The sequence below is a fragment of the Eucyclogobius newberryi genome, unplaced genomic scaffold (assembly GCF_026437365.1).
Source record: "Eucyclogobius newberryi isolate DKJ021-1_F unplaced genomic scaffold, fEucNew1.0.hap1 SCAF_17, whole genome shotgun sequence".
In the NCBI taxonomy this organism is placed as follows: domain Eukaryota; kingdom Metazoa; phylum Chordata; class Actinopteri; order Gobiiformes; family Gobiidae; genus Eucyclogobius; species Eucyclogobius newberryi.
The window spans coordinates 27,168,638-27,191,591 of NW_027315801.1; the positions used below are offsets into that span (position 1 = coordinate 27,168,638).

Here is a 22,954-nt window from a genome sequence, read left to right on the forward strand (position 1 = left end):
CCACATTCAACAACTTCTCCCTGTTTTTCAGCAATTAGAGGTGGTCCCCATTTAACATGATAAAACCAATGACCTAAAAACAATGCACTAAAACTGGACTAAACCTTGACTAATGCAAAGCATGTATTCAATTTATTACAAATAATAAACTAAATATACTATTGAGCCCACAACAACCAGGATTGAATAGAATACAGTATATATAAATGGCCACATTTTTTCTACCTTCATGGCACTCAAAGCACTTTACACCAAGTGTGCGCAGATACCGGGGGCGAGGCAAGTTAAGAGTCTTGCCCAAGGACACAAAGGCAGCTGCGATCGCACCGCCAACCTGTGGGCCAGTGGATCTGACCGCTCTACCAAGGATGTTTATGTCGAGAGCGGGATTTGAATGATGGAACTTCGGATGAGAAGATGAGCCCACAGTTTGAGAACCACTGCCACAGATCACGCAGACAAAGACAGTCCACTCACTGACACACACTCACATACACATACAGTAATAATGATGTGCTGCCTGCGCTGGTTGTATAAAAGATAACAAAATTATTTTATTACATGTTCATCATTTGACAGACATCACAACAAACTTGCATGATTGCTCTGATATGAACTTGTCCAACACCATAATTATGAGGCATATTATTATACGCAAACTATAAAAACAAACATGCTGCAGATACAAGGAGTCAGCTGGAACACATGGTTTAAAGCCATTTTCAGTCATTTTGTACAACCGCAATTCAGAAAACACTGAGAAAAATCATATCTCATTTTATAATCTAGTTCCTTAAAGTGTGGTTGAATTTTTTCCACAATGTTTCCACTTTTTTCTGAATCAGGGTTGTGATTCTGGTAAAAGGAACTGCGGAGGGATACTGAAGCTTAAGATCATTTCAGATTTTATTTCTCCATTTTTTGTAACATCGAGTAGAACAGACATACATTGGCACATGCAAAGTGAACACTTTGTGGTGCTGTCATTGACCATCCAAATCCAGCCGATCAATAGCTGGATATTTCCAAACATGAAAATACTCTCAAATATTTACAAAAAATATATAATGCTTGTCCTTTAAAAGTAATCAGCAATTCTGGGATTGATTTGTAAAAGAAAAGAAAAAATACTGTCATAATGTGGCAGACGTTGCTTTCAAATGAGGCACATACTAAATCACACATTTACAAAACAAAAGTGGAGAATGGGAACCCCAAGATAGTATGGCTTCAATAATGAGATTAAAATAACGGAAACGGATGTTGGAGTTGGCAGTCTGTTCTTTGCAGCCGTAAGTGCGCCCCCTAGAGGAGGTCAGGGGGTCTGCATCTAGGACCACTGGTTGAAATCGTTTGATCCAGATCCACATCAGAGTGAATTGTAATCCTGTCCCGTGTGGACCAGTGTGGACCAGTGTGGACCAGTGTGTGTGAATGTCCAGAGCTCAAAGCCGGGAGCAGAGGTGTCTAAGCCGGGACGTCACCAACACTCTTCCTCCCTGTGTCGCTCAAGCAGGTCAGATCCTGAGGTTATTGTAGCTCACATATGTCTTTTTGGTTGCTTGACCTGAAGGGAAATACATGAAATAACATCAATGTTTGGTCAAAATTAAACAGTAATTTGTTTTTCATGAGGATTTTTCATGTCGCACCACATGACAAACTTCTTTGTTTTTATATCTAAAGTAGACATTACTGTGCACTTTTAGTTAAGAATATATACATTCTTATCTTTATCCTCTGACACAAGTGACTGATTCCAGACATTCTTGAAGAACAGTCTTAGTCACGCCACAAGACATTTCAGTGCTTTTTGTTAAAAACACAAAGACAGGAACAGACATTCTAAAATTCCATTTTTGTGCAGCAATTTTAAAGGAAGAAAAACATTATCTAAAATAAAATGTAAACTACACAAAAATGGACATGTGTATTGTAAGACCTTGTGAAATAAGAAGAATTCTATACTTTTCACTTATTTTTTACTATAACATTTTCTCTCTATATATTATTTTTCATAGTGTTACTATACAAATATTTTAAAAAAAACAAAACACCAGATTCTAAACACAAATTAATTTCATGTAAATTAACTAAAATTACACTAAAATTATTTAGTGGCTCTTAAAAATCATGACAACATAAGCCACTTCTGCAAGTAACTTTGCAAATAAACAATATGAATCTTTCAGAGTCCCTCAATCAAATAAACATGAAGTGCTTTGGCGAACCGTCCCGCTGTGCCACGCGTTCTTAACACCAGCTGTGTGCAATCAGAGGCAATAACTCAGACCTGTGTATCATCGCACAAAGCACGAGCAGAGAGGCGCGTTTCTATTTTCAGACGTTAACTAGTGATAAAACATAAACAGCTCACAAGTGGGCACTGAGCAAATGCTGGCCTGAATCTGATCCAGTCTGGATTACCATGGAAACCGATCACAGAGGGACTGGAGTCTGTTCATGCTCTGGTTTCTTTATGTGACATACATAAAGAACAAGGATAGGACGGACGGGATTAGGAGACAATACTACAAAAGAAAAGAGTGAGGTTTTGACAATTGTTTCGAGAATGTTTTGCACAGGTTGAAACGTTTGCAGTGCGTTTAGATTTGATGAATGGGGATTAAGAGGAGCAGATTGGGAGGCTGAGGAGGCTGATGGTTCTGCTGCTGCGGTGGAGACGGATGTGGCACTAAACTTACAGAATGATGGAGAGCAGAGAGAGTGCAAGTATATGAATTGATTCAGATGTGATTGATTGATTGATTGATTGATTGATTGACAGGTAAAATAGTGGTAGGAAGAAGGTAGGAAATAAGCTTTGTTTGAATTTACATTATAATTAAAATTTTGTCAATAGCAGTTAACAGTTGAACTTCAGCGTACAACAGTATAACTCACTGTTCAGCAAACGTTTTCACTTTTAGAAATATATATTGTTGTCTATATCATTTCACTATGTTTTTGTTCTATTATCACCTTATATAATTATTTATGCAAAAGTGAAGACACAAAAGGAGTGAACAGTATGTCCATATGTTCAGTGTTTTATATGAACGCTCAAGGTTTATTTCGATCCAGTATCTTCCACATAGGCTCGATTTACATCTCCTCAATCACGGACACCGCAAATAAATTCCTCTTCTCCTTCTGCTTCATGGTTGCTGTGGAAACCGGCTCCCAGGGGCCATGCAATTAAAGTGGCACCATTTCTTTACAGATGTATTTTGTAGTCATGCCCAGCCACTATGATGAATAAATTATTAGTAAATGTTCGACTGAGTCCTGCTGTAAAGCACAAACAAGTCCTTTGAAGCCTTTAAGGAAGTGCGTTTTAGAAGGAAATGTGTTTATTTTTGTGGAAAACCCCAAAAACTTTCCAATACGGGGAAAAAAAAAAACCCATATTGATTTATTAGTATAAAACAAGTTGAATTCCTCCAGAGTGAATTAGTCGATGGATTGGAAATGTAATGTGAAAAAAGTAAAACCAAGAAAGAGGAGAACCTAAACCATGGCTATTCACCTTAAGGCCTGGGGGCCAAATCAGGCCCTCCAAGCAATTTAATCCGGCCCATAACCCATCTTCCAAATTTGTTTCAAACAGTCTGGGTTAGCACTAGTTTAGAACTAGTTTGGTCTGGTTTATTCCTCGTTTAATTCTGTTTCAGACCTGTTTTGACTGAGGGTCAGTCTTGGTTCAGACCTGGTTGGTACCAGTCTAGTCCTTGTTTGATTCTAGTTCAACATTGAATGGGCAATTTTGCAAAGCAATGTTGGTAAAGCATTTTGTGTTATTCATCATAAAAATTTAATCTTTGATTATTTTATTGCATTGACTAAATTTATTGAAATAGTGTTGGTTTTTTTTGTGTGACTTCTCTGGCCCAGGGGTTTGGCCCTCCTGAAAATCTGGCCTTGGGAAATTTAAATTGAAAAGCCTAAATGATCGGTTCTCTATCCATGCTAAGAATTTACCTTTCATTGCGCATCCAAATAGAACTGAACTCGAAACTATCCATGAGTTTCAGAGGGATGAATAAATCATATTACCTGTTCAAATATTTTATCCTCAGAATGTCCTCGTCTCTGTGTCAGCCTTGTGAACATGAATTAATATGACATATGATTGGTTGGTTATCTTACACGCAACGCCATATTTACAAAATGTTAATGTACCAGCAATACATGCATAACCTGGTTCACACCTGATGATTTTTTTTTTTTAATTTATCAGATTAACAGACATTTTTAAAAACATTTTTTATGTGCACATAGAAGTGCTTTGTGTATTTGGGGACGCGGAGGAAGTCTGTGCTTTTCACAGCCAAGTTTGATTTCTTGGCTTGTGACGCTTTGACCAATCAGATTCAAATATTCATCCTGACATTACGCCTTTTCCCGACTGCTTTCAGCGAGAGCCTGTCCAGATTTATATTGTGTAGAAGTCAATTCAGAATGTATCACCAGCCAGATTAAAGGTGGTATGGACGATTATTTTTAGCAAATTTTTTATCATATTTCCTTGTGGCGTGGATAAATCATTTGTCCTGCCATGTATCAATCATAAAACGCACCTGTCGCTCACCTGCAGCCGCGTCAGGCTCGGCCCCAGGTTTCCGCGTGCCGAAGCGCATGGATCTATCATAATATAGTTCCCTCAGTGTACGGGGCAAAATGAAGACGGAGAAAGACAGTTCGAGCTGACGCAGAAGTGGACAGAAATCTACGGGAGACGAGCGATGAGATGCGCTCCGTTGCGCTGATAAACAAACGCACGTGTGTGTTGTATCAGTCCACACGGGGGAGTGCGCATGCGCACTTCCGCCTGCGTTCTCAAATCACCGAAAAATCGTCCATACCGCCTTTAATATATGCTCACCATTTTGAAAAAAACATCTATTTAAAGAAATTATTGCATCAAATAAATGTAATTTGTTTTAAAACTGACTACTCCTTACAAAAACTGCCACAATCTCTATAGTGTGTCATCGTTCATGCACTTTATTAATTTTCATTATAATTTTAATGACTATTCGCAGTTGTTCTGCTGCATTACTTCTGTTTCGCTTGCTTATTTTCCATTACAAGACAGTTAGATCTCTATAAGAACTGCTGTGATGAAGATACTATAGTTGTATCATCGATGCAGATTCAAACATGTTGCACTGGTAATGGCCTTTATCCCATAAATCACTCTTGGTTCACGTCTCCCCACGCTGACAGCTCTAAAAGGGAGGTATTTGGCGCTCTGATGGTTACAGGAATTGACGGACACTCTCCTGGGAGGGGGGAGCCACAGTTCAGGTTTGGGGGTGGCCATGCACATAAATTCGCCATTAATAAATGTCACTTCGGCTGCTGCTGAAGAAGGGCAGGAGGAGGATAGAGCGAAGAGAGAGAGAGAGGAAGAGAGAGATAGAGATAGAGATAGAGATAGAGATAGAGATAGAGAGAGATAGAGAGAGATAGAGAGAGATAGAGAGAGATAGAGAGAGATAGAGAGAGATAGAGATAGAGAGAGATAGAGAGAGAGAGAGAGAGAGAGAGAGAGAGAGAGAGAGAGAGAGAGAGAGAGAGAGAGAGAGAGGAGACAGAAGGCATGGGGCACACAGCAGCTGACATTGTACTCTTTTGGGCGGTCCGTTTCGAGACTGCAGCTCTGTCCCAGGGCTCCTGCTGTGGGGCAGAGGCAGATGTTAAGGTATGCCCTCTACGGCGACTATATTTGTAAAATGATCCACGCGTGTGATAGGAAGAGATAGGCTGGATATCCCCTGATACAGTCCAGCCTTTACTGCATAGTTCACACTGTGGTGAACATGCATATATTAACTGCTAGTGCCGGTACAGACTGTAGTGAAGGATAAGGTGTACTTTATGGATATCGCATTTGGTCCATCCTTCAATGCCATCATTTCCAGATCTTGAAAAAGATTTGTCAAGAATTTGTTTTTCCTAGTTTTTTTTCCTCTTGCCTAGGGGTACAAATTGTCAGTAACATTATGGGATGGGAATTATAGTGAATTTATGGGAATTAAATCAGGGAATGGGAATAAACAGGAGATGAATGCTTAGCAACTATTTTAACAAGGAAATACATACACAATTTATGCAAATCCACTTAAATATCTGTGCTTTCACAATCACAGTCGAGAACAGCGTCACAAAAGATGCCTTCGCCTGATCTGAACACCAGGGCTTTATGCGGAAGACGTTTTAAGCAGGTAAACAATTATGGTATTTGAGGAGACAGACTTCTACCTTCTACATCGAGTGGTGTTATATTTGTGGCTCAGTTGCATCTGAGCACACAAAAACAGCTCCGGAACATCAAGCAGGAATTGAACCACCAATCATTGATCGTCACATACACACCGCTGTGGCCTCACTGTTGAAAGATTCCACTTGCACATATTGCCTATTTTCCTAATTACATGCTGCCTAATGCACAGATGATGACTGTTATGGGCACACAGGCTCGTTCGCCTGTCAGCTGTGAGGGAGAATTCAGCAGCGGGTTTATGGGCGCCTGCACCTGGAACGCCATGATCACTGTGTGTGATTAGAAGTGTTGCAGAGGCCTTTGGAGGCTGTGAGTTGTCATTTGCATAAACTGTCAATCATCCCTCACTGCTGCGCCATGACAATGACAGAAAGATGACATTTTGGTTCGACAAAATAACTTATTTTCTACCACAAGTTTCACCTTTTAAAAAATAAAAACATGCTTCAACTTTACATGACCTTTTCCTAATATATATATATATATATATATATATATATATATATATATATATATATATATATATATATATATAGTATTATTATTATTATTATTTTTTTACTTCTATCTATAGCTGAAAAAAATACACCCAAAGTACTTTTTTATCCGGCTGTTTTGTCACACTCACTTTTTTCATCCAGAAAGTTCAGTTTCATAAAGCTACATAACAACTACATAACAGATTTTACTGTTATGTAGTTGTGTTCTCAGTAATCGTGAATAATCCTTACATTGTGATTATTTTTCTCACAATAATCGTAACTTTAAAATGTGCGATTGTGACATGCCTAATTTTGACTGTGCCTTACTTATGAGCGTAGAGCCAAGACTAAACCAGGACTTGGATAAGACTGTACTTCTATACACTCAGTGCCTACCTGAGTCTGCTCGTGCACAGAAACAGGAGCGACACAGATTGTGATCAAACTGGGCCATATCTTGCCTAAAACCTTATAATTGACCAGAGGGATTTGACTGAATGATTCATGTGAAGCGAGATGAGTAATAGATATAAAGGATCTACCGGCTGTGGCTGACTTCTTTCACACTCCGGGACCATAGAGTTTGCTCAAAGCTAACCACTCGCACACACGTATCAGGTAAAAGAGAACTGAATTTAATATGTAGGAACGTGTAAAAAAACTACACTACTTACACAGAAATTCAAGACCAGAAAAATTGGGTTGCCACAAAGCCTCTGGGTGAAAAACAAAAAAACAAACAAGCAAATAGCTATTTGGTTGAGAGGTTGGTGGTTCGTAGTGTGTGGGCTGTTACACAAATATGTGGATTGTGTGGGGAAACACTTTTTTTTTTAACCTAATTGCTTTTATCATGGTGCTTACAACTAGTGCAAACCACAGCTGCTTGACTGTTAACTGGATCATGTGAATTTCAACATATCTCTCCCATCCATTAAGCTCTTCTTTGTTTCCCTGTGCACCTTTGCGTTGATTTAACATTTATTTTATTTATTTCTAAATGTTTTGGTGGCCTGGCCCTTCTGTTCCTTTCTCATCTGCTCTTCTCCATGTCCCAAAGAAGCAGGGTGAACGATATATACAAAAGTAAAAGAACTGTAAGCCTCCTTAAGTACCATGATATTTTCAGGTATTTGTACTTTATAAGTTTTACAGTGGATGCTTTTTATTTATATGTCACTACATTTAAGATCAGGGGCCTGCTCTATACTCCACTACATTTTTTTAACTGGACTCAAAAGGCCTGCTAAAATGAGAGCTTATTTTATTCTCCACGATGAACGGGACTTCTTGTCTACATACATACATGAATATTTTTAGTTCATGTCCCAGCTTTAAGCAAAAAGATTTGAATAAAAAATAGGCTGTTGAGATAAAAATGACCCGGAAAATTGCTTCTGATGACCAAAAATCCTTTATCAAGATCTTGACGTTGACGTTTTATTAGTTCTCAAAATCGTGCATGAACAACTTTTACTTTTGAATCTTCAAGTAACATTGTTTTGCTCAGATTTGCCCCTCTCTGTACTTTTACCCTTTTTAGTTTAAGGTTTGTCTATTTGCTCTTCTATCACAGTTTGTTACGTGTCCTGTCGAAATGATGTGCAGCACTTTGGTTGAAGGGTTCTTATAAGATTGTGTTGTAGCGCACTTACTCATGGGGTCGACGGGGGGGTTCTCACACAGCTCGGTCTTGGCCTCGCCGTTGGGCCTCTCGCTAGGTTTCTGGGAGAGACGTGAGGACATGGTGGCGGCAGTGACCACAGCCTTGAAGCTGCGTTTCCTCTTCTGCACATTCATCTCCGGGTGGAAGATGATGATGTACACCTTGGGCATATAGAGCATGCCCAGCGCGACCGAGGCACTCAGGTTCATGGAGATGGTCAGAGTGGTCGTCTGGATGTAGAGCTGCAGAGACAAAGTACATTAAACATGGGCTGCAGAATAAATTAAGCTATAAATGTTTATGTTATGTTTTAGAAGTGGGCGATATTGACACGAATTCATATCTAGATAATGTCCTGATAACAATAGTCAATAGTCTGATTTGAGGTTCAGTCATCAGATTTAAGTGAAACGTCTGTAAAACATCACCTTATTCATTGGTTTATGGGTACAAAGATCCCTTCTTTATTTGAAGGACTTGTCATGGCAACGGTCCTCCATTGTTATAGCAATAGTGCAATATAAATATTATGTATTTGGACAGGGGAAAGTTCGTACAATTCTTCAAATCAGGAAGGAATAATGTGCCTGAAACCTATGAATAACTGTTACATACAACATAACTTGTATTTTTATTCAGGTATTTTATTTTTTTAACTATAAATTCTGTTGCATTATATATGTTATATTTATATGTATATGTGTATTTTACATAGTAATTGGTCATGATAAGTGCAGAAGGGAGAAATATGAAGACAGCCTGTATATAAATGTATCGGTAACCATAAAGTTAATGTCAATTCCTGATGGGAAACAAGTAGCTTGGGTAAGGCTGGTATGTGATGAATGATTCAATCACGTCATGTTGCAGGTATTAAAGCATGCGTTTGTTCACATCACGAGTTTCATATTCTGCTGCATTTTCCATTTGCCATGGAAAGATTGACTGAATGGACACGGCTACATTCAGGCTCTAGCCCCTTTCATTATTGCTTTTTTTATTTAACCACTTGACATCTATCAAAAGTGAATGGTGTGCTTCCACTCTCCCCTATTATGACTTCTCTAACAAGGCTCATTTTAATGTAAATTGTACCTTGTGCTCAATAAATAACACAGAGAATAGGGAAGAAACAGCACATCTACAACATAAAGGTCTGCCTCTGATTCCTTGTCTCTATATGTTCTGTGTGCTCTGTGTGTGCTCTGTGTGTGCTCTGTGTGTGCTCTGTGTGTGCTGGAGTGTGTCTGAAGAGAGCAGCGCTTTGTTAGGAGCTCAGGAAAGGGCCATTGATGTTGTGCATAAACATGTGGGAAGGAACAGTACTTCTGCAATGCTCAAATAACATAGTACATATTTTCAGTTCATAATTAGATGGCACAAAGTACTGCACAAATGAGACTGATTCAACAAAGAGTGCATTGATGCACAAAGACACAAACAAGAGTACAGCCACTTGGAGCGTGTGGACCTCTGCCAAGGCACCAGCAACTCACACCTGAAGACCTTCAAGTTCAGGGGTAAACAACAACAAAACAACAACAAAATCCAGCAAAGCACCAATGAACATACAGGCGACTGGATCATCAACAGCACCAGAATACATGTGTATAATTGTGTTGGTAGGCTATAGTATGTTTCTAAATAAATCAGTATAGCGCTCAATTACAGCTGGAGTATTTGATTTTCAGACCCATGAAATCTTATAATCCCTCACATTGGTCTGTATGCAACAGATCAAAATTACTGACCTTTATTTAACCAGGAAAATTCCAATGATATTTTAGCATCTTTATCTTCCTGGTATATAGTACATATATTTTTGGTATTTTTTAGAATGAAAATGTTGTGTTTTATGGCAAAGTTTTATTCATTTGGTGGGGACAGTCCATGTTATTGAACATACATGAAACACATGCTGTAATATTCCTTTACATGTGGGACAATAAAGGAATATCTTATCTTATCTTAAATACGCCAGATTGTAGACATGGGCTAATTTTCATCCGTTGTCCTGCATTTCCAACACACTCTTCATCATACCAAAGCAAACTATTGAACATGTTTTTAGAGAGAGTGGAAACAGGCGAAACCTACACTGACATGGGGAGAATCTCTACTCCTTGTATAAGACAGCTTTAACATTTCATTAATGTCTTAAATCGTTGGATGTGGCATTGTTTTGTTTTTTTGTGTGAAGAGTGATAAAAAAAGGGAAAAGACTGATTGATTATGAAATGTAGGGTATGATAAGAATACTGGAGAAATGCTTGAAGATTCAAAAGTGCTTTGAGAATAGTTTCAGAGGGCACATTTCCTTCTGTAGCAGGTCAGTGTTTCCTTTTCACTAATCTACTCAAAAGCATCAAATGCCATCTGCAACTGTCTTTCACCCAGCCAGCATAACAAAGAGCTCTTAGTATTGCAAATAGATTTTCTGCCATAACATTTGCAGCACAATAAAACACCTCACTGAAGAACAAATGTCACAATTTGCATAGAACTTCTCTTAGTAAACAATATGACTAATCTCCTATACCCAGAGCTGCTGTTGTGTTTTTAGCTTTATGATCTCCAGTCATTTTGATGTCAGTGATACTATCAACATGCCAGCATCTGCTATTCCCCCATTTCTCTGTGTAGCAGCCTCACAGCCACTATCTGCAGCCCCATGCATTAATAACGGCATGAATTTCACAATACTAAGCAGGCTGCTGTTTTCTGTCTACAGCACTAGGTCACTCCGGTCCAGGGAGGACAAGGAAACTAGGCTAAACGGCTGAGGCATGGCTTTTTCTTGGATTTGGATACTGTAAGATAAAAGTCAAACTGCTCTGAAAGGAGAACGAGAATCAATTCTTGTTAAGGGCTTCCATTTTGAGTCACTAAAATTTGATTCATTTCAGAAATTATAAATGTGCTTGTGCTTTTATCCACGATAAAGGGGAAAATGCAGCCATCCATGAGATATTGAAGATGCCAGTCCATTCTATTCATCTTTTTCTTTTTTTTAAGTAATTAGCAGAAAATACCCACGCAGCAGCCTACTTTCTCTTTCTTGTTGGATGCTCGCTAACCTGTCTGGTAACCATAGAAACACTGTGACTCCTGATGGAACCTAAAACAGTTTAGTATCTAATGACAGCTTTGCATTGTTTGGAAACAACATGGCTGGGTTCAAAGAAGCTGTGTCTCATGAGCGGACCACTAGGCTTTCTATTGGAGAATTGATTGCAAATAATCAAGATCAATTCGATTCAGTAAGTGTAATATTAAACTAATGGAGAGGTGAAGATGTAAAATACAATATTTAGCATTCAATCTTAAGTATTCTGACACTAGTGTGATGCATATATTTACCAGTAGTGACCCTAACAGTTCCTTGGGTTGTTTCACGGCTTCTTTGTATACTTTTTTACATTGTTTTTGCTAATGCATCTATAGATCTTATGCATATTATTGAAAATCAATCTCGAGCTCTTTAAGTTTTTTTTTTTTGTCAAATAAAAAGCTAATTGAGTGACAAGCAGGTGTATTAACATATTAGCAGGTGTATCAATGTTTGGTTACTATAATGCTGCAATTTATGAATATGTCCTACCATACTTAGCATATACACTAAAGGTTAATAGAGTAATTATGAAAATAGGATGCTGGCTACACATTCCATAATTACATGCATTATAATTTTGCAACTGCAAACATATCATTGATAAAATAGAAGTAAACACGCTACAGGAGCATAAACAGTGTGTTTGATAAGGTGAACATAATTATGCCAAATCACAGCTGTCATTGTTCAATCTTGTTTTGTTTTTTTGCCAACTAACATCACGCAGCAGATCAAACTGCTTTTCCATGGTTTTTCATGGACTACTGTATAACAGGTAGAAGTATATCAATTAATTAATAATCAACGATAACTAACATGCATGATGGAAAAGATTGTGATATGCAATACGACCATTATTATTTTGATATTATTCCACACAGTATTTTCAGTTGTATTGAAAGTTAAACGTGCACGCTGTATGTTACTGACTTCAAAACAAAAGCTTAACATTTACAAAATCAAGATTACCTCCAAGATTAGGATTTTAGGAAAATAATACATCCGATCAAATATTTCAATTAAAAACAGTACATTTCTGTCAGATGGAGGACCTTGATATTAACGCAATGTATTTAGTTTGTTGCAATATATATATACCGGTATATATATATATTTAAATCTAACATTTATGTAACCAGGAAAGTCCCGTTGAGATTACCAACCTCTTTTGCAAACCTCTTTTCATCAACACACATTTAGACAATCACATTCAGTAAATACCAGCATGTTTATTGCTTTATCTATTTTTTTGTAATATATAGTGCAGCCCTTCTAACAGTTTAACCACAATATGAGGCAGTACTTGTTCGTACAACTATTAGGCCTATTGCTGGTATGTTTCACATCTATGAGGCTGATAAATAGGCCATTAAAAGAACTTCTTATGATAATTCGAGGCCAAGTCAGCAGGCGGCCATAATTTGGACATGCCCTACAGCCTACTGTCAGTACACATTAAGTTGCGGTCATCCTCACATACATTACTGGTCCAAATACACATTCATACGTTCATGTTAATTGGCATTATCTGTACTGTATATACACTGCAGACCTGCGGCACACCCCCAGGGCAGACACTTCTACAGGAGCATGCAAAATTAAATCTGCTCCCGATCAACGACGTTCCTCATTGTGCTTCTTTATGAGCTTGACCCAAATTTCAGCCCCCTCCTCGCCCACCTCTCAAATGTTTAGCTTGTCACAGAACATCCATAATTCATTTGTGCTGCTTTAACATAAATAAATACATGAAGTCATTTTATACTGCTTGGCAACTCTTGCATTTATAGCTGCGGTGATGATTTATTCACGTCTTCATCAGCAATAAAACGGCTGCTTCTGAATTTTACATCTCACTGACATCCCAAATGCCAATACGGAGCGGCACATGACGAGGCTGATGTTTTGACACGCTGCTAATTCGGCTAAGTAGACCCTTTAGGGATAAACGCTTACTGCATATAATGAAGGACGATTGATCTCATTAGTGTGGGATGGAAGTGAAAACTAGCATTTCCTCAGTTAGTGGATGTGATGTCAAAACAGGATGGTCTGATACGCTCCATTAGGAAATAGCCGACTTTCTAAAACGTACTTTCTAACTCTTCTAGTCTTGGTCCTGATTGCAGACATTGTCTCGCTGTCGTCCCGTGTGACTATATCTTACATAAAGTCAAAAATATATTGGAAAAGTCGAAACATACAGGCTCCTGAATGCAGTTTGTTGGAATTGGAGCCTCTTGACAGGTAAAAGTTGAATGTAATATTGAGGAAATGATTTCAACTCCAGGACATGATTCGCTTCAAGACGGCTCACATAATGTATAAAGCAAATAATAAACAACGGCCTAAAAATAACAGAGACATTTTCAAAAATGAACATTGTGGGGTTGGAATATGGACTTGAAAAGCTCAAACAATTTCCAAATATGGAATGTTATAAACAAAAGTACAAAAGAAATGGGTTATTGCAATGTGTGCAGAAAGAACTATAATTATGTGGTGGTATTTTAGATACTGACACTGAAAACCTCAGGAATACAGTCCTTTATTTTGAATTGAAGATTATTAAAGTAATTAAGCAGAGTAAGCAATAACTTTTGTTGTGTAGTGGAGCTTATGACCAAAGGGATTTACCAGTAAATTAGAACCATGTATGGCAGAAAAGTGCTTATTGTTATCATACTTTTGATAATGAGCATTTGCTTCTTCTCACCCTTTCATGTGATTGTTTATAAGAAGTACTATGTTCTTAATTTAAACAAAACATGATTTGCCCTTGTGTACCTAGTGGATCATTTTTGGAAATATACTAAATATTCAAAATATCCAAATGCATTTCTGAGTACAATTATTTCAAAAATTCAAAATAAAATGTATAAATACATGTTTAAAATAAATTAAAAAAAAAAAAAATTATGCCAATGTTTTACTGAAGCTGCTGCTGTCAAGAAAAAAACATTAAATATTGGATCTCACTTATCTGGCAAAAGTAATTTATATTGGGGTACATACACATATAATAAGCAGCCATTACTACAAACTTCAAACTTTACAGATCCCTTTTTGCAATGACGCACAATAATTTAAGTGTTCCAGATTCACAACAAATACTATACTTTTACCCCAAAGCAATTGCTGACACTGATAAAATGTTGACACTCCTGCTGTTTAAATCTGACAATACTTGATGTTTTTGAACTGTGAAAACATAACCCTCTGAGGCATGGAGGAAACAAAACATATTTCAAGCATGCTATACCACAGTGTTTGCATTAACCCCATTAACTCCATTACTTGTTATGTTTATGATATGTTTCTACAGCCATTGTGATGCCATATGTTGGCTCTTATTGCTAACATCAGTATCAGAGGGACATGTTGAAAGCTGTGCAGAGAAGGTCCGGCCAGTGTCTGTGGTGAATCCTAATCCAAACTGGCATCTCTGCTGCTTCCATTGATTCATGCGGGTACAAAAGCCTGTCCAACGACAACATAAGTGGTTTCAAGACTTGTGTTGAGGCTTGTGTAGCAGGTGTATGACACGATTTTGTCTTTTAAGCACGGCTGATTCTTGTGGGCGTCTTATCCTAGAACGTTTTCTCGGCCTGAGGGAAAACGTTTTATAATATCATCGTCTCAGTATTGGGTGAAAAACATCAGCGAGTAAGAGAGTTTTCTTGTTCACAGACTATTTAATATATGTTGTCAAAGAATACTACATCTTTAATTGTAAATCTTTAAACAGCAGATAAGTGTTCAGAGGGTTTAAGAAGGTGTGAGCGCTGCTTAAGCCCAGAAGAGTTATATGAGACTTATAAACTTGCTTGTTAACGAAAGAAGCAACTTCACTCACTAAAATAACACATTATCTCTTTTAGTAGACACAGCTTGAATTTCAACGAAGCAAATACAGTAGGTTTGAGCCTCCTACTGGATAACTGCTGCATGGGTGATGGTCTTTCACCTACAACGCGGTTTTAAACCCAACTGATGTGGAAAGACAAATCCCGTGGTCATGGAAAAGATGTCAGTATGTTTGAGAAGGGTCAAATTATTGGAATCAAGCAGAGGAAACATCTAAGGTGAAGCAGAAACTAATGTACTACAGATCTGACAGTGTTTGGGATGAGCTGGAGAAGGCTTTGTGCAGTGGTCACTCTCTCACATCATCAATACAAGTTGAAGTGGTGAAAAATAATGCAACACTGGATGGAAATAAATATTTAATAATATTGCAGAAGCTTGGTGCAACTATGCCACAGCGAATGTGTGCTGTAATCAAAGCTAAAGGCAATCCTAGATTGTGTGCCTCTTTTTTTGGACAGGCAGTGTATATGGGACACTGCAACTTCAAAGGTCGTTTTCTTCATATTATATCTTATCATGCATTTTTCTCCCAAATGGACATAAAGATCAGCCCCTCAAAGTAGCACCTAAACATAACTAACTTTGAAATGTTGGACAGAAGGATTTTAGAGGGGATTTTGTTCTTATCTCATTTGATTTTTGTGTAAACAAAAATCTGAAAATTCAAATTTACTTTGATGAATCAGGCTTAGTATCATCATAAAATCCTTCTGTCCAACATTTCAAAGTTAGGTATGTTTAGGTGCTAAAATGAAGCAAGAAGTCAATATGTGCAATTTTGGAATTTTTTACACATAAAATGCCTTTTATACCCTATATGAAAACATGAGTAAACTACAGGAGAAGTTGAATATTGATATGTTTAAATGTAAGGATTTTTCCTATGCACCTGTAGTGTTGTGTAGTGTAGAGTCTTGCATTTATACGTGTGTTTTTATTGTTCAAAACACATCTTGAAGGTGTATTCTTACAGTGAGTGAGAATACCTCTCCACAGATCTGACCTGTAACCTGTCTCCATGGACATGCATAGGTTTAATGCCTTTCTGTGGATAACTTCTGGCAAAGCAATTATCTCCATGAAGACAAGCAAGTGGCGGACCATCCTACAGAAAAGTTACATAATGCACCTTTACACAGCACACAACACAGAGAGAGAGAGCAAAAAACAAAAGAAACAGTAACATTTAAATGACAGCACGTTTTTGTCCAGTGTATAAGTCCAATTGGGTCCAAACGTAATATTCGTCCATTTTTTTCCAACTGTCAGTTATCATGTCGGTTCAGTTCTTGATTGTTGGTTAATTTAGTGTCATCCATTTCTTTGTTAAGGTCTTCTTCCCTGCGTTAAGTTACATTTCAACACCAGCCTTCCTCATTTGCTCATTGATTAACATGTCCCACAGTGGTTTAAGCTGTGGTTTAAACCGTCAGCTGATCTGTGACGTACAAAGCAGGTGAATTCTGGTGATTCTCACAGTCGTTAACTTGGGCGCTGACTGAGCACGAGCAGGTGCAGAGGAGAGGGATGCGCTGCCATCTTTGGTGCTGTTTTTGCATGGCTTCCCTCGCTTCCCTCAACTGGAGTTTGTGTAAAAAAAGAGAGAGAGTCACAGGTGTGGAAAATAAGGCCATCAAAATGTGTGGAGTTAAGCTCTGAAATCCCACTGGCTCAAGTTATAATGTTTGCAACTTTAATAACGTAAAATTGCATCTTATCAAGTCCAACTTCGAGGCATTTGGCAAGGAGTTGACTGCATATCATAAAATTTTACCAATAAGGTCAACGGAGAGGGAGAGGAGTGAATAATCTTAGCCACATCAGCACAGAGCCCAGGGCTATTTTGGTTGTTTTTTCTGTGTCTGTAACAGTATAAAAAGTGCTCACTGCCCATGGGTATATTTTCAGCACTACAAGTTTAGCTATCATAATCAACAAAGTATGGGCTATATCACACATTCCTATATCCAGCTCTGAAAATAGTCTAAAAGCTGTGAAAACGTAAATGTAACAACCACTAGCTTCTACAAACAAGTGGCTATCATATTGAAAGAATATTAAAATTGTTGATTTAAAGATATGGAAAATGTAATTATTGTGCTTATTGTATTGATAAGATAATTATTAAAAAACAGTTGCAAAAAGAACTGATTAAAAATACATATAATCAAGCTTATAAACAAGGTTAAAAAGTTATAATTCTGGACTTATGATACATTTTTCAGTCATTTACCGGTAGTTCTCTTATTAGTTCTCTTTGTGCACTCGTATAGGTAGTTCTCTTTGTGCACTCGTATACTCGTAGTTATCTGCCCAACTGTAGACAAATAGTCGCCTCCAGTACTGTTTCAGTGGATGATGTGTAAGTGTCTATTTTGGAGGTCTATTAGCATTCTTCAGCGTCTCCCTGGTGGTGGCACGTCTTATTTGTCATCACTGATGGAGAAGTCGGTTACTTTGTTGTGTTTTCTCTTGTGGCTTTTCAAAGGTCTTATCTTTCCCCCCCTTTTTTTCTTAGTTCCTGTTTTAAGATGACCTGCCCAATATTAAAGACAAAGAGTCCAACAAAGAAAGCAGAGGCAGACGACAATTAATGTGGACAGATAACACCAGACATGGGAGAGAAATTAACTATGTCGGTGCGATCAGAAAACCAATACGACGGGCGAGTTGTGGGATCCAACCCTACACAGGAAGGAACACAATGTCGATGTCCAATAAAGCAATGTAGTATTGACAGCGGAGCTCCTTATATGCCCCAATCGGCTCTTGCAACTTGCTTTCTGTCTTCTGGAGCATTATTCTGACCCTTTTCAGCTCCACCTGGGTATTTAGCTTGCTGACATGGCCCACGTCAAGGTTCTCCTCGGGGTGAGAAGGTTGCTGCACAACAAGGTGAAGGGAACACCTAATTGTCAGTTCAAGTTAATTGATGACAGCTGAATTTATATTTCCACGTCAAGCACATTTAAGCACATTCCTAATGGCTTGCCAAAATGTATTTTGAAATTCAACTGTGTCATATTTTTTAGACGTTTAATATATCATATGAGGTTGCTTGGTGAACAAAATGTATTCATGAAATAAATCATCGTTTATCAAGCGTGACTTTGGAATCCCTTGGGATAGAAGAGAGAAAGTTGCTGTCTGTTACTGTCTAAAATATGTCTAAGTCTATATGTCTGCAGAAGTGATGTGATGCCACCTGTGGACTGACTCCAGATACTCAAAGATAGCTCATCATAAGATAGGGCTATAAAATCAGAGTTATTTGCTCAAAACTAACACAAATTACAATGGAATGTGTATTTGAGGTTATTGGAACCATAAGTCAGTATAATAGTTTGTAATGTGTCTTATTTGTTCCAACAGCATCCAATAATTCTACCTCTTGTTCCCGTTAGTGGAGCCTATCCCACTGACTATGGGCCTTAGGCGGGGTACACCTTGGACAGGGGCCAGCTCGTCACAGGATTAACACAGAGACAACTCTTCACTCTCAGATTCATTCACAAGGGGCAATTTAGAGTTGCCAATTTTGTCTTTGGAAGGTGGGAGGAGGTGGAGAACCCGGGACGACACGCAACCCCCCCAGAGAGATCATGTTATGTTGGTTTGGCCCGGGAATCAAACCGAAGAGCTTCTTGGAAGGCGAGACTGCTAACGACTCTGCCATCATGCACATGTATCATTTAAATTACTTTTCATAGGATAATTTAAAAAAAAAAAAAACTTTCAATTTCACAAATAGTGTATATTTTTGATGTGCTGCACTGTTGTATGCGTTGCTTATAGTAAAGTAGCAGAGAATGCTTGGTCTGAATTGAGGACGAGCTGGTGGGAGAGGCTGGTGTGAAGAAGGAGTTAACTGTATAAAGGGGAAAGATAAACACATTACTGACTCTCTAGTTGCCGCAAGTAACATAATGAACTCCTAATCGCGGCTGAGGGCGTCGTTCATCTATGAAATCAGCAGCAAATTGAGATGAGCCAAATCACTCTCTGATCCATCTCGTGCAGTTGCTTTGCAGGAAGGATATTGAGCGGTTTGCCTCTCCAAAGGTTAGAGTAACACTTTCCTGTCAGCATTGATATTCTGCCAGTGCATGGAAACCTCGGTGTGCTCCATGTTTTGTACACACTGCATAAGTGCGCGCAGGGCCTGCCCATCCAAACGTTTGTATTCAATCCATCACCGCGCTGATAAGCAACAACTATAGCCCAAAGACTCCAAATGTCACACACTCAATCACTTCCAAAACAAATGTCAAGAGTGTTGTTGAAAACAGCTGTTGATCACACATTTTATACACCTTAAACATCCTATTTATTTCCCACAAGTTATTATATAATTAGAGGAGGCCAAACTGTGTACTCACATCAAAGTAAAAAGCAGTAGTCCTAATAATTATTTAGTGTAAAAAAGTAATTGCAGAAACTACAACTTGCTACTAAGTAACAGTTTGGACAAACAACTAAATTCTATTTTTGATTTATAATTCAATGTCTATGATTATGATTCAATGATTATGATTCAATCAGGCAGACAGAACAGATTGTGATATTTGATAAGAATCAACATAAAAAACACAAAAACAAATCCTGAAAGTAAGGTATAAGAAGTGCCAAATTTTCAAATCACTTTTGATACCATGAAATGTTTGTACAGAAGCCCTGAGAGGCAAACGGGGAAAGAAAAAACATAATTTGCTGTCTATATTTCAAGTTGATTTTTTAATTCCCTTTTGCTTTAAGCTTCCAGGGAAAAAATCACCTCCAAATCCAAATCCAAAATGTACCAAACATTAATTATCAACTCATCTGAAACTATTTGTGTGGAAAACGAATTCAATGCAGTAAAAGTTGCTTTGATTATATCTATATGAATGAGTTGTAGTATAGTGTTTCCCGGTGTATCCCTCCTGCTCTCCAAAGCCACACTAGAGAGTAACCCTTAGGCTAAGAGTTGAGATAATGGAATTTGGAGCTGCTTTCACCCCCAACCATGACAGTTCCCCAGCACTGCAGGATCCTGGTACTTAGCATCAGGCTCCTCTGGCTTTCAATGACTGATTCCGACAGTGTATGTGGAATCCTGCACATCTCATTGAACAGGAAATAAAACAAACAGAATGATAACTTATACATAGACTAAATGTGCTCACCTTCTGTTGCAATTGTGTTTTCATTTGGCGGCACAAATACTATTCAAATGAGCCTGCGTTTGGACCAGAATAAAAAGAAGCAAAACAATGACAGAAAGTTCAATACTGGAAAAGTCTCTGGTTTTGAATATATTAGGAATATATAAAATGGTGTATTTGCAAAAGGAGAAAGAAGAAAATACAAAATATAATAAAATGAAAAATTGAAAGACAAACAGAGAGCACTCTATCATTCACATGGCCAGCCAAGACCACACGCTTTTACAATGCTTTACAGAAACGTTTGGGTCTGGAATCATATTCTCCACGATTTAAGATGGGAGTGATTGTAAGGCGGATTAACCAATCAGAGAAACGCGCATGGTCTGTTTGTGTCTAGACAAACAACTTACAAGTAAGACAAAAAAGTACAAAATTGGAGGGAACTGACAAACAGCACAGATTTCTGCAGAATCAACGAGCCGAGATGTAAATCTGAGATATTTTTTTTTTCTTCTTCTTTCGTTCTTTCTTTCTGAAAACCAGTGAGAATATTGAAGAGGAGATGTCTTCCACATTTGAGAGACAGCGAGACACATGCTACAAATTATCATCTCTCATGTGACTGTCACAAAATTGGATGGTTATTTGACGTGTTCCACCTCCTGCATTCAAGCAGAAAGAAAGAGGGACTGGAGAGGCAGGCAACCGAGGCATGGGTCCTATGTCACGTCCCAAATGTTCTAGTATTCATACGGTCATTAACCTCTCACATACATCTCATATCTCACAAAAGTACAGAAGAAGAAGAAGAAGGAGCTCATCTTATTAGTGATTCATATATCTTATTCTGAAATGACTCACCTTCTCTGCAGACTGAGCCGTGCCGAAGAAGATGGGGATGAATGCGAGCCAAACTATGCAGGTGGTGTACATGGTGAATCCAATGGGTTTGGCCTCATTGAAGTCCTCGGGTACGTCCCTGGTCTTGATGGCGTATATGGTGCATGTTACCATTAGCAGGATGCTGTAGCCTAAAGAGCAGATGATCTGGAGGTCTGTGATGTCACATTTTAGCACACCACGCGCCAGCATCGGGTTTATAGTTTTCTGTTCATCATAGTCTATAATAGTGTTGGGGGGGTCCACTGCAAACCATACCAGGACGCCCAAGAGCTGCACACATATGAGACTAGAAGTGATGGCAATTTGTGATGTGGGGCTAATAAATCTTGGCGCTGTAACCGTCTGCTTTCCCTGTTCAAAAATTCTATAGATACGGTTTGTTTTGGTGAGCAGAGCAGCGTAACTTATGCACATCCCCAACCCTAAAAAGATCCTTCTAAACGCACACACGCCGACATCCGGTTTTGCGATCATGAGGAAAGTGATGATGTAGCACAAGAAGATCCCAGTTAGCAGCACGTAGCTCAGCTCGCGCCCCGACGCCCTCACTATAGGCGTTTCATTGTAGCGCACGAATGTAGCCATGACAAAAATAGTAGCGATTATCCCAAGCATGGCCAGAAAGACGGGGATAATAGCCCAGGGAGAGTGCCACTCGAGTTTGATGATCGGGATAGGCTGACAGGCAGTCCGGTTGGGGTTGGGTCTCATGTTGTAAGCGCAGTGGCGGCAGGAGGTCTCATCAAATTGGTATTGGTAACCGTCGCACAGCTCACAATGCCAGCAGCAGGGTTTGCCCTTCACCCTCTTCTTCCTCTCCCCAGTCTTACACGGCAGGCTGCACACGGAGATGGGCACATCCAGGTCTCCATCAGGCCACTGGAGGTCCTCCACCTGAGAGAATGTGGCAGAAAAGACGAAGAGTGACATTTAAACTGAAGGATAGTGAAGCCAGGATGGATTTTAAAAAGTGTTGTGTGTGTTTTAATGTTTTTGTAAAATAAAGGGTCCGAATACCTGCATGTATCTTATAATTTCAATGATACGTTTATCCCAATTTCTGCATCTTGTGTGCAGGGACAAAAAAAGCTTCATGTGAAAAATGTTACATTATTGTAAAAGTGAGTAAAAAGTGAGAAAAAATTATGCATTTTAATTTATTTTCATACTATTTTTAATAAGGGTTTTCAAAAATCTCAAAGCTTTCCTAAACAGTTTTAGAATTATCTTGAGCGTGACCTAAACTAGTATAAGACCACATCGCAACATAAAAAGGTGCACGGTGGCAAAGGCGATTAGCGCTCTTGCCTCCCAAGAAGGAGATCATGCGTTCAATTCCAGACCAACATCACATGATCTCTCTGGGTGGAGTTTGCATGTCCTCCCCGTGTTACCGTGGGTTCTCTCCGGGTTCTCCGGGTTCCTCCCACCGTCCAAACACATGCATGTGTTAGGCAAATTGGCAACTCTAAATTCGCCCAATGG

General features: G+C 38.6%; 1 protein-coding gene across 1 annotated transcript in view; it reads right to left on the minus strand.

The window, feature by feature from the left end:
• Positions 1–529: 529 nt before the first annotated feature.
• The window catches only part of LOC140363272 (metabotropic glutamate receptor 7-like), a 101,808-nt gene continuing 79,383 nt past the window's right edge, over positions 530–22,954 (minus strand). Inside the window, exons 8-10 of the mRNA XM_072449745.1 lie at positions 21,428–22,363; positions 8,427–8,679; positions 530–1,567 (exon numbers count right to left, since the gene is read on the minus strand). Coding sequence (XP_072305846.1) covers positions 1,518–1,567; positions 8,427–8,679; positions 21,428–22,363 — 1,239 coding nt within the window. The 3' untranslated portion in view covers positions 530–1,517. The remainder of the gene's footprint in view (positions 1,568–8,426; positions 8,680–21,427; positions 22,364–22,954) is intronic.